The sequence below is a fragment of the Notamacropus eugenii genome, chromosome 1 (assembly GCF_028372415.1).
Source record: "Notamacropus eugenii isolate mMacEug1 chromosome 1, mMacEug1.pri_v2, whole genome shotgun sequence".
NCBI classification, from domain to species: domain Eukaryota; kingdom Metazoa; phylum Chordata; class Mammalia; order Diprotodontia; family Macropodidae; genus Notamacropus; species Notamacropus eugenii.
In genome coordinates, this window is record NC_092872.1 from 378,410,687 (window position 1) to 378,423,331 (window position 12,645).

A 12,645-nucleotide genomic window follows, 5' to 3' on the forward strand; every position below is an offset into this window, starting at 1 on the left:
TCTTACTGAGGATTCTGGTTCTTGGTCCCTTCCTTCATTGTCCAGCAGATCTCTTAGCTTCGAGTTTCCTTCTCTTCTCCTTTGGAGTGTAGCTTAGGATGAGTAATTTCAGTTTCCAGGAAATGTTTGGCTCATTTTCTCCTTTCTCCTTGCCCTGAGCCCTTCCTGACTTGATCCAGGCCTGGGGAGTATGGAGAGACTTCCTGTCTAGGCTGGGGTGCGTGCATGCGTGCATGGATTGTCCACTGCCCTATTCCCACTTGTTCCTGGGTACAGGTGATAGGTGGAGGACTCTCAGGTTAATGTTACTTGTCCCAGATCCTTTGACCTCATCAGTTTTGCCCTCTCTTTCCTCCTCACCCACAAACCAAAGAGTTTCTTAAAAGTACATTGCAAGGAGGGGTGGGAGAGGGCCAAGTATGGTTGTTTTTTGCCTAGGGAGGAGAGGTATTCTGACTGCCCTGCTTACTGGGCTACTTTCCGAATTTTCAGGGTTGCCATGGTGTCTCCATGGACACAGGAGCATCTCATTCATTATTTCCAGCACCTTGTTGGGTGGATTAGGGTCTGGGGGCAGAGAGCAGAGCAGTCAGACTTACTGCTGAAGGCTACTTACCCATTTTTCCTCTCCAACTTTGCCTGGGGACTGGTGGTTGATGTGGTTGGTATTTCACACTGAGAGAGATCTTGCAGTGCCCTCCAGGCTCGTGGGTAGCTATACTCTTTTCTTCTTATACAATCTAGCTCTGAGGCTACCTTTGGGGTAGGCTGAGGCATTAAAGGGGAAGCCCTTTAACCCCAGCTGTTTCAAGGAGGCAAGTGGCCCCAGTGGGATTACAAAGCCCTGACTTTTGAGATAGTGATTTAGCCCCCTGTAACACAGTGCCTTTGGTAGGTGGGTGTGTGTGAGGCAGGCACCCTGCCCAGCCCTCTATTGGGAACAAGCCATTTAGTGTGGGATTTGTGTGTGTGAAGGGGAGAGAGGCTGGAGCTGGAAAGAATCCTGCCTTCCTGGGTGGTCAAGGTTTTATTTACAAAACAACTGTGTTCCCCTACCTCCATCACCATTCCAGGCTTGGCTTTACTGAAATGCTTTTCCCTTATCCTCCCCCTTGATGCGTAAGGGAAAACCTGGTATCTTCTGTCCTGCCCCTCCCTCCCACATGCAATTAACCTGGATAGGACTGACAGGATTAGACAGGAAAAGTAATCAATTAGTTTTATTCTGAGTAGGTGGAGGACATTAATCTTCTTTGTTGGGGAAGGGTTTGGAGGCTGTGCAGTGAGAGTGGAAAGATGAATTGGAAATCATGAGACCTGGGTTCTAGTCCCATCTCTGCTACAAATCTGTCAGTGAGTAAGCATTTATTAAAAGCTCCTACATGCCAAGCACTATGCAGAGGACTGATACCCCCTTATTGACAGCCCTTTCGACCTTAGCACTTGCAGAGACTTCTGTAGCTCCCTCTTTCAGTGACGGGGATGGAGAACCAGGTTCCTGGAGGTGAATTTTCAGTAGGGAAAGGAACATGACTCAGTTGGCCTATAGAGCTTCAGTACACAAGTGGAATAAAGGAGCAGCAGAGCTCTGGTGTTGTTGGGGAACAAGCCCTAACTGGCCCTGCTGGCAGCTGATTCTGGCTGGCTGGCACACACTGTGTACAACGCCTGTCGCCAGCTGGGGCTTCTAGTGGCTAGTTACTTATTGAGAATGTGAGGCTTGACCATGTCCCACCAGAGAAATAGCTACCTCTTCAGTGATGGAACCCTGGAAGCTCTAGCCTGTCAGAACATATAGGAAGAGTAAATGCTGTAGCCTCCCTGCTCCCAGGAAGTAGAAAGAATGCTAGACTTGGGGAAGAGAGACTTGGGTTTAAATCCTGGCGCTGACAAACCGTACAAGTCAGGTAAAAGTCATTTAAATGCTCCCATTCCCCCCCACCTAGGGATAGGCATCCTCAGACTTACTTCATTAGAATGTAAGTTGTTTCACTTGTGTCTTAGATTTCCCTCAAGCTTGACACATAGTAACACTTGCACAGTATTTGGCCCACAGTAATAACAGCAGCATGTGTATAGAACCTTCATGTATTCAGAGTTACTGTTGTTGTCTCATTGGATCCTTGCCAAGGGGAGGGTGTGGGTGTGTGGGTGTATGTGGGTGTGTGGGTGTGTGGGTGTGGGTGTCTGTGTGTGGGTGTGGGTGAAATGTCCTGACTAGGATCACGTAGGTAGGAATTGTCCATGGCAAGATTTGAACTCAGACTCCACCATGTGATTACTGTGGGGAGTGCTCTTCATTATACTTAAAGCATTATAGAAATGTGAGTTGCAGTTAATATGTTCCCTTATACTATGCTGTGGAGGCACTGGAGGGCAGCATGATGGAGCAGTTTCAGGTGGCCTGGCTTCCAAATACTGTCTCTTCTACTTGAGCTCTGTGACCCAGGACAAGTAGTTGACCTCTCTGACTGGTGGTTTCCTTCTCTACTGAGGGGGTTAACTATTTGGTCTTTCTTAGCTTCAAATGCTGTGAACCCCATTCCCATTTTCTGGGGTTGGGAATGGTCTGGAGAGGAATGGGGGGGTCTTTTGATGCCTCATACTATATAATATAGTATGACATTCTTTTTATAGTCTCTTACAGGTTGGAAGTAAGGGTGTTGATTAAGCCCCGGAAAGATTCAGTCCTTCTAGGGAAGTTGGTCTTGGGTGGCAGCCAAAGTTAGACCAAAGTGATGCTATGCCCATTCAGAAATGAGACAGTCTTGCCACTTAACCAAGACAAGCAAACAAAAAAGCACCTTTCCCTAAGCAGAATCTGGGGAGGAAAGGGCCTTTTTGGATATAGGTATAGATGTCAATCCCACAACCCAGAGTCTTGTCATTTTCCCATCCCTTTCCTTATTGAGGGAAGGTGCCAATGACAGGACAAGATGGTGCTTTTAGGGACTGTGAAGTTTAGGGTTGGGAAAGCAGCAGCAGCTTTAGTGAACACCTCCTTGGGTTGCTATGTGATTGGGTTGAGAAACTTACCCATCCAAATGGGGAGAGTGATTTCATTCATTCATTAAGTTAAATGACACTGGGGCTCAGTTCCTTTAATGGGGAAAGCCCTGAACATGAGGTATGGAGGGGAGAAAGAGAAGGTACTATTTTGCTTCTGTGCCTCACGGATGGGGCAGCTAGGTGGCACAGTGGATAGAATGCCAGGCCTGGAGTTAGGAAGTCTCATCTTCTTGAGTTCAAATATGGCTTCAGACATTTACGAGCTGTGTGACCCTGTTTGCCTTAGTTTCCTAATCTGTCAGATGAGTTGGAGAAGGAAATGGCAAACCACTCCAGTATCTCTGCCAAAAAAACCCCAAATGGAATCTTAAGGAGTTGGAAAAGATTAAGCAAAAGCAAAGCTGCGTGGATACTTCTAAATCCTGTAACCATCTCTCCATCTGTTTCCTCCTTTGTACCTCACAAGGTGACTTTGGGTTCCCTTTGCCCAACTGTAGCCTCTTGGTCTTGATCCAGGCATGTATCCTAGGAGGGATGGGGATCCCAGAAGAACTGTATTAGATGTCAGCAATTCCCCTGAGGAATTTTCCTTACTCACTGGACTTGGAATGGAATACCTAGTTCCAGTCATGCTTTTTTACCAGCTCTCCATATGACCATGGGCAACTCACTCCTTCCTTTGGGCCTGTTTCCCCATATGTAAAATGGGGCTGATAACATTTACATTGCTTCCTTAGTGCTTTGCTTTAGAAACTAAAATGCCATGTGACCTGTGACCCTCCTTTTTTTTTCTTCTCTGACTCATGTCTACCTGCTCTTTTGCTGGCTTGGTTCCAGCTAACTCATTTGATTACTTTTTCCCCTTCCAGAGCTGGCCTCCACAGCTGCATCAGGCCCACCTGGACAGCATGAAAGCCCTTCCCTGCATCAGGGTGTCCCTGGACCCCTACTCCAGGTTCCCCAGGAGGCGCTGACGCCCCTGGGCCAATTCTGCTCTGCCCCGGGACTAGGAGCAGATTTGCCATGGTGACATAAACAGGGCAAAGAGGAAGGAGAACAGCTCAGTCCATGGACCACCCTCCCTGGTGGGAAGAAAAGACACCCTCAGTCCCTACTCATCCCTGTGCACAAACAGCTTCTGTTATTAATTATTTTTAATTTATTACTTTGGATTGAACCCTTGTTTTTCTTCCTGTGAAAAAAACTGGGGGGGGTGGGGGGTGGGGGAAGTGGTTGCTAAGCAACATTGAGGAGCCAGGATGACCATCCCCCTGTGCCCAAGGAGGCTTCGCAGGCAGGCGTCCCCTCAGACCGTGCTGCTCCTGCTGTTTGCCTTCTGCCTGCTCAGCGTTTTTGTCTCTGCCTATTACCTGTATGGCTGGAAGAGGAGCCTGGAGCCCTCAGGTGAGGTCACTGGGCCTGACTGTAATGAGGAGCCCCAGATCACTCCATCACGCCTACTTCCCCTCAAGACCCTTAAGGTTTCCTCATCATCACGAACTGATCCCCTTGTGCTGGTGTTTGTGGAGAGCCTGTATTCCCAGCTGGGCCAGGAGATTGTGGCCATTCTTGAGTCTAGCCGATTCAAGTACCGGACGGAGATTGCTCCCGGGAAGGGGGACATGCCCACTCTCACGGACAAAGATCGAGGTCGCTTTGCGCTCATCATCTATGAGAACATCCTTAAGTACGTCAACCTGGATGCCTGGAACCGGGAGCTGCTGGACAAGTACTGTGTGGAATATGGTGTTGGCATCATTGGCTTCTTTAAGGTAACTGGGTTTGGAGAAGAGACATCCTGGAAAGGAAGGGAAAGGCTGGGGCAAGCTAGGGGGGTGGTTAGTGCTGGTATCTTTGACCTGGTGTCTTGGATGCTGGAGGGGGCTGCCATAGTGGGTGGAGTAGTATTATTCTGCGGTTGGCCGAACCTGTTAACATTTTTCTGTTCCCTAGCCAGTCTCAGATCTTTTTCCCAGTCCTGGCCCTTGCCAGAAGGCTTGGGGGAGGGAGAGAGTATTTGCCTTAGCCAGCTGTCTCATAGATACCTGCAATGAGTTATAAGAGGTCCTGAGCGCCATCTGCTAGAGATACAGTTCAAAGCGTGCATCCCAGTTAGGGTGGAGTCAGAGTGCTATCTTTGGATACAAACGATAGACTTAAGTAGGAAGCCACAGTGACCCGGCCTCTGGAGCGTAAGCCCTACTTAGGATCATAGGATTTACTGCTGGATGCCTCTAATGGCTTTTTCTGGGTTCAGCAGATGATTGAATCAGCAAGTTCTAGGATTGGGGTTTAGAGTACAAACTTTATAGAAAGTTGGGCTGAACACTCACAGCTCTGTCTGGAAAAAAAGGGGGTTTTGTTGGTTTGTTTGTTTATCCCATTAGAGAGGGCATGATGCGTCCATTTTACAAATGAACAGACTGAGGCTCAGTAAGGTCAGGTGACTTGCTCATGGTCACATGGGTGAGTCCTGGTTCTGGGGTTCTAGATCCAGGTTCTTTTCCTTAGAATATGAAGGTTGATCTAGGATTTTGTTGAGGGAACAAGGAGGAAAGGATCAAGAGGGGTGAGGCACTAGGGAAAGAATAATTTTTGCTGCTAGAAACAAGGCTTTACAAGTCTTAAAAGTATTTTATAAATATTTGTAATTTTTGTTATTATTGTATGGAAAGAGAGTCCAGTGTCCCTCCTTGAGCTCAGGTCCTAGTGAGTCTGTTGTTGTTGTTGTCTGTGTTTTGTTCACGAAGAGGACATCAGGGAGGCGATCCATGACATGCAAGTGGATTGGATTTAAGTGGGGCAGGGCTGTGCAGCCTCACTTGCTCCTCCAGAGCCATCTGGGTCCTGTGGCAAGATATAGATTGGGATGACTGGAGATGGCCCCCAATGATTCTGTTAGTGGGTCACAAGATTGGAGGAGTGAGAGCACTTATACAGAGTGTCCTAGAAGGTTTAATGTAGTCAGTAAGTAAACATTTATTAGGCACCTACTATGGGCCAGGCTTGGTGCTAAGCACAGGGTTTACAAAGTCAGTGCTCTCAAGGAGCTCACAGAGTGCCGGGGGGGATGGGGGACCGACAACATGCAAACAACTATATACACCCAAAGCTCTATACAGGATAGATGGGAGAAAATCAGTAGAGGGAAGGCACTAGAATTAGGGGAGATTAGGAAGGTTTCCTATAGAAGGCATGATTTTAGTTTGGACCTGAGCAAATCTAGGGAAGCCAGGAGGTAGAGATGAGCACTAAGAGCATTCTGGTCATGGGGACGGCCAGTCAGGGAGAAAACCAAAACCAAAAAACTACATTAATTGTTTGGGGACAACCTGTCTATCTAAGGAAACACCAGTGAGCAGATGTGCAGGAGGATAGAGAACATCTGGCTGTAGGGGAAGGTAAACAGAAATGTGGGAATCTCAAGGGAGGAGGAAGGCAGTTACTTTTGGAGAGGCAAAATGGTCCTAGATATATAACTTAGTGAGGATATTTAAGCTTTCCTTTGAAGGAAGGAAAAACATGTAAGTTACTATGGCTATTAAGACTGCTGTAGGGGTCTACTTTGGGGTGGGGAGAGTAGGAGGAAGAAGAGAGAAGTGGTTTCCGTCAGTAGAAACGTTTGAGCAGAGGCCAGATGATAATATCGCAGAGATATTTGAAGTGTAATAATTTCAGAGCGGTGAAACATAGTGAAGTTCAGCTCTCTACATTATCTGACTTTCGTCCGGCCTGGACTCTGAGCTGTCTTGTGCGATTAGCTTAATCAGATACTGCCCTCTCACAGTGTGGGAGTGGGGTGACGTGGTATCAGGAAGATGAGAGAGAGCGCAAAACTGGTAACCCAGAAATGAACTGTTACATAAAATACAAATGCTGGGAGTCCTTGGGGTCGGGAAAGCAGAAGCCCAGCTTTCCTCATGTCCAGGAGAGTTCCCCATCTCCATTATCGTAGCCTCCAGACCTGAAAGGGATTTTAGAGACTGTCTGCCTCACTTACCAGCTCCTTCCTCCACCTGCTCCTTCGTCTGGAAGAGTCCGAGCTCCTCCTTCTTAAGTTGTAACTCAGGGCTGCAAGCCGTGCCATTTTACTCAAATGTGTTGACTGGTGGCCATGATATGTCACAATTCCACACGCTGTGGAGCAAAACTGGAGCCTACCACTCCTGGGAGTTTTAGGCCACTTTTTGATCTAGTAGAAGGAATCCAGGGCCTGTAATTCTCAAGTTCCAGCTCGATGTTGACTTCCATGGGCAATATAAAGGTCTGAAGATCATATAGGGACTTTAGAGATTATCTAGTCTCACTGTCATGTCTAAGAGACAAAGCCAAATCCAGATGTCTGGTCTCCTGATGTCCTGTCTGAGACTATTTTCATTATAGTATGTTATCTCCCTTTGGTCTCTAAACAGTGTAGGATTCCAAAAATAACATATAATCAATCCCTCTCCTTTCAGGAGTCAACAGTCAGATTGGGAGAGACAGCCCATAGAGATACCTACCAAGTCAGGCAGTACGTGAGAAGCGTAAAGAGGAACATAGAGCCTGAGTGTTGTATTGAAAGTCAGAGGAGAGAGGTTATTGTGAAATAGTCAGAGAGGGCTTTCTAGAGGAAATAGGACTCAAGCTAGACCTTGAGGTCTGGAATAAAGGGAAAAAAGGGGCAGGAGCACTCTAACCATTGAGAATAGTATGAACAACCACTGAAGTAGACTGAGCAAGGGGATAAGATAAGGTATGGTTAGATCAGTGAGGAGACCTTTATGGCTACAGCAGAGGATGTGTTTTGAGTAGTGGAAGATAGTATTGGAAAGATAGCTTGGAACTAGATTCTTGAGGGCCTTCAATGCTGAATAGTTTGGAATTTGCCTTTGTGATCATAGAAGTTTTTAAAGCAGGAATTGTCTTGGGAGGTTGTAAATTCATTGTTAACTTGAGGTGTTAAGTTAGAGACTTCCGGTTGAGGATGTTGTAGAGGAATTTCATTTATCCAGCAAGTTTGGACTAAATGACCTTGGAGACTGCAGGGGCCATCACCAGTACAGAAGGACTTGGCTTATAGTACAGGGAGATGGTACATGTTTGGGAGCTCAGGTGAATTCCATGCTGTGATTCTCAGAGGCAAATGTTCAAAGTGTGTAAAAAAATGCTTAGCTGTGCAACTTTGTCTAAACATTTGCATTTCCTAGTTCTTAATGATGAACATTGTATCTCAATATTCCTGCTTCCCGTGGTCTTCCTCATCTTTCCAAGCTCTCTTTTCTTGTGAAGGGTGTGGTATAAAAAGCTCTGGGCTCAGAGTTAGGAGACGTTGGCCTGACTGCAATGTCCTTGCTCTTTGGAGGCAGGCAAATCAGTTTCTCACTCTGACCCTCAGTTTGCTCCTTTGTAAAATGGGGATAATGAACTATCTATCTCATAGGGTTGTAGTGAGGATCAAGTGAGGCAAGAATCTTTGTTAATCATAGGGTATCATATAAATTCCAGCCATTATTAAGGCCATTCCAAGACCCTGGCAAGCCAGGTGGCTGCTCAGGGGACTATGTTTTAGGGGGTTGCCAAAAATAATGCCTTTGCACCGTTTTTGCTTTTGCCTGGAATGCTCTCCCTCCTCACCTCTGCTTCTTGGCTTCCTTCAAGACTTTGCTCAAATCCTGTCTTCCACAGGAGCTCCCTCCCACTTATTCTATCTGCTAGTGCCTTCCCCTGTGAGATATCCTCTCATCTACTCTGTATAATCTTGTATATACCTAATTATTTACATGTTTTCTCCCTCTTGGAATATAAACTACCTGAGAGTAGGAATTGTCTCTCTGGCTGTGAATGCAGTGCCTGGTGCAGAGTAAGTGTTAACTATCTCTGGAAACATGGTGGTGTGGAGTGCAAGAGGGGTTGCATTTGGAGTCAGGATGCCCTGGATTCTAGTCCTGGTTCTGATGTTTACTAGCGGCCTAACTTAGAAGGTTTCAGTGAGGAAAGCCTTTTTACAGATGTATAGAACTTGACCTCTTCCAGAAGGTGCAGGTGTTCATCTTGCTGGGGTGCTGCCAAATTCCTCATGGTTATGTGTAGGGCACGTAAATAAGCCAGTCAGTGTTATCTCTCCCTATCTCTTACTATTCTCTTCATCCCAATAGGCCAATGAGAACAGTCTGCTGAGTGCTCAGCTCAAGGGCTTCCCTCTCTTCCTCCATTCGAACCTGGGTCTGAAGGACTGCAGCATCAACCCCAAGTCCCCACTGTTGTATGTGACCCGGCCCAGCGAGGTTGAGAAGGGCCTCCTACCTGGGGATGACTGGACCGTCTTCCAGTCCAACCACTCCACCTATGAGCCGGTGCTGCTGGCCAAGACCAAGTCAGCTGAGTCCATCCCCCACCTCAGCGTCGGTGCGGCTTTGCACACCACAGTGGTGCAGGACCTGGGGCTGCATGATGGCATCCAGCGAGTGCTCTTTGGCAACAACCTTAACTTCTGGCTGCATAAGCTGGTCTTTGTGGATGCTGTCGCTTTCCTCACTGGCAAGCGCCTCTCATTGCCCCTGGACCGATATATCTTGGTGGACATTGATGACATTTTTGTGGGCAAGGAGGGCACCCGGATGAAGGTGGAAGATGTGAAGGTATGGTTAGGGACCTTGGCATCTTAGCCTGTGAGGGAGGACTCCTGAGAGACCTGTTATTGAATGACCCAGGCCGAGGCATTATTTGTGTACTTAAGTCTGAAGGGCTGTATATGCATTGGGTATTGGAAAGAACATTGGATTTGGAACCAGGAGGCCTGGGTTCTAGTTCTGGCCTGGTACAAACTTGTTATGTGACCTCAGAAAAATTACTTCCCCTCTGGGGGCCTCAGGTTTACCCCAATCCAAAACTGGCTAGCAAGGAGGGGTTGGATTTGTGCTACAGAATCTCTGAGAGATCTTTGAATTCTGTGATTTAGTGAAATGTCACAGCATCCCCATCACATTGTTAGGAAGTATACCCAGCTGCCTTCCCTTACTCCTTCCTGCCATACCCGAAGCCCCTTCCCCCTTGTGAAGAATGCAAGTTGTGACTCCTGCTGCAGATGCCACTCAATGGGGGCTGGGTCCTGTTACTGACTTTCTGTGCGTTGTCCATTTCCTTTTGGGGTCCTTGTTTATCCCACCTTTGGAAAATGGAAGGAGTAACAGTCTGTGTTTGAGTCAACTCTCAGAGCTGTGGAAAGGACAGAAGGAAGACTGAGTGTCTGTAACCAAGAGTAGGTGGTGGGAGTAAACCCAGTGAACAGTTGGGTGAGGGAGCAGGGGTAGCGTTCATCCTTTCCTTCTTCTTTGTTTGCTAGGCCCTTTTTGACACTCAGAATGAACTTCGAACACACATCCCAAACTTCACCTTCAACCTGGGGTACTCAGGGAAATTTTTCCACACAGGTAAGTAAGTGTGCTAGAACTGTGACCTGGTCCATGAAGCCCTCCCTCACCTGTACCTTTAGCCTACTGTCCCTAAGCGGTTGGACGTAAGGTATAGATACACCCAGGACTTTAAATTCCCCACACCAATTTGAACTCACCATGATAGGGGGATGTCTAGGACATTAAGGAGGCAGTTATCAGCCCCTGATTTTTGGCATCATATCAAACAAAAGTTCGGGGGGATGTCCCTTGTACTACCCTGCGATCTGCTCAGTCAGTGACTTATGCTCCCTTTTTGAGCTGAGCTCATACCCCACACTATGAATCTGCATTCTGTGAGTCCTGGAAGTTTTGAGCTTCTAAACACCCCTATTCCAATTGAGCAGGGCCCAGTGTGGATGACCCAGCCTTTTAGAATGGTTCTGAAATCGAGATAGAGATTGAGGCTGCCTGTGTATTCTCTTCAGGAGGGAAATCTGAGGTGGAGGAGCAGGAGCACTTAACCAGAAGCCCAAGTGAATTCTAATCCTGATTCTGTCCTTAACTCATGGTGTGATCCTGTTCAAGTCACTTCCCTAGACCTCAGTTTCCCCATCTCTAAAATGAAGGGGTTAGACTCAGTGAATTGTAAGCTCCTATTCTGGAATTCTACAAAGAGAGACTCTTTATGCTTCTGGCATGCAGGAGTCCTGTGAGAAGCCCTATTGGCTTACTCACAGTTATTAGGGCGAGCAAACTGTACCTGATTTTCCTTCCAAGAATCTGTCCATTCAGGCTTTTGTACAGCAATCCATGTGGGCAGCAGAAAGGTACAGTTTTGTGGCTTGGCTTCCCTGGAGTTGTTGTCTCCCTTTTAGATGTTTTTGGACGGTAATTACTGTGTTTGCTTAGCTTGAGGAAGCACTGGTCTTGTTAACTGCTTGCCAGTGGGTGTGTGTACATGTTGGGGAGAACCACTCCTTAGGTCACTTTAAATCTCCCTTAAAGAAATCCGAGCAAACAGATTTGTGTTGATCTCTTTATAATACCTGGATTTCCCACTGGGTACTCCCTCCTATAGTAAAGAGTGATACCAAATAATAAATAATAATGTGAGTATAATAACAAAGAATAGGAAAGGGGAAAAGAAAGTCCTCCAAAATTAACCAATAGAGCAACAAATGCTGATGTTTTATATATATATATATATATATATATATATATATATATATACATATACATATACAGCATTCTATAACTGTTTTTCTTGTCCCCCTTCCTAACTCCCAACCAATGAAGGATTGGAAGGTGGGGATAAACCTCCTTTTCTGTCCCTGAGACTGACATCTGTCAGGTGGAAAGCATCTAAGAACAGAAACCTCATGAAAGATTTGAGTCAGTGAGACTGTTAGTAAAAGGGTAGAGGCAATCAGGAAGATTGAGGTGAGGTCTTGCTCCTGACACACTGATGGTGTGACCCAGGGTGTCATTAAATTCTTAGGGCCCCGGGCAACTCTGAGGCGCTGAGGTGAAGAAAAGGTGCTGATCTGCTTTGACAGAGAGCATTTTCTCATGGGAAATTTCCTACACGAATGAAGTCCCAGGTCTGGACTAGAATAAAAAATATAGGAAAAGAGAGTAGGATGATTACACATGCATAATCTGTATCAAATTGCTTATTACCCTCTCAGGGAGAGGGGAGGGAGGAGGAGGATTTGGAACTCAACATTTTAAAAAACGAATGTCAAAAATTGTTTTTACACATAATTGGGAAAAATAAAATAATATTCCAAAAAATGGTTTAAAAAACGGACCTGGGTTCAATCTGACTTCTGATAAGTAGGTGTTAAGACTCAGGACAAGCTGAGCTCCTGCTCCTCCTGTCAACTTTTGACTATAGCTTGTCAAACAGCTACTGCCCTGTGTTGGTGGAGAATCTCCTGTATCGATTAAATCATAGAACTGAATCCCCCAACAGTAGATGTTTGTGTAGGAGCTGCCCTTTTAGGCTGATTGTGGATTACTTGGCAAGAGACACAGATAATGAGCTAATTCCTGATGTGTGAGCTGGGGTCCGTATCTAGACATGTTCCTGTGCCGCACGTTTGACCTCATCAGTGCCTACTTTGCTGACCTCCTCTGGCAGTTTGGGGCCCAGATAGATGTTAGAGGAGAGAGAGCTGTGGTAAATGCATAGAACAGACCTCTGAGAGGTGACTGGACTCACTTGGGAAAGTTGGATGTAGGGGCATATTTCAGGATG

The 12,645-nt window shown here is 46.5% G+C and overlaps 1 protein-coding gene across 2 annotated transcripts in view; it reads left to right on the forward strand.

The window, feature by feature from the left end:
• Positions 1 to 12,645, forward strand: part of NDST1 (N-deacetylase and N-sulfotransferase 1) — a 53,370-nt gene that overhangs the window by 22,034 nt on the left and 18,691 nt on the right. For both annotated transcript variants that reach the window (XM_072630723.1, XM_072630724.1), the window contains exons 3-5: positions 3,879 to 4,781; positions 9,147 to 9,629; positions 10,334 to 10,421. In XM_072630723.1, the coding sequence (XP_072486824.1) occupies positions 4,269 to 4,781; positions 9,147 to 9,629; positions 10,334 to 10,421 (1,084 nt within the window). In that variant the 5' untranslated portion in view covers positions 3,879 to 4,268. The remainder of the gene's footprint in view (positions 1 to 3,878; positions 4,782 to 9,146; positions 9,630 to 10,333; positions 10,422 to 12,645) is intronic.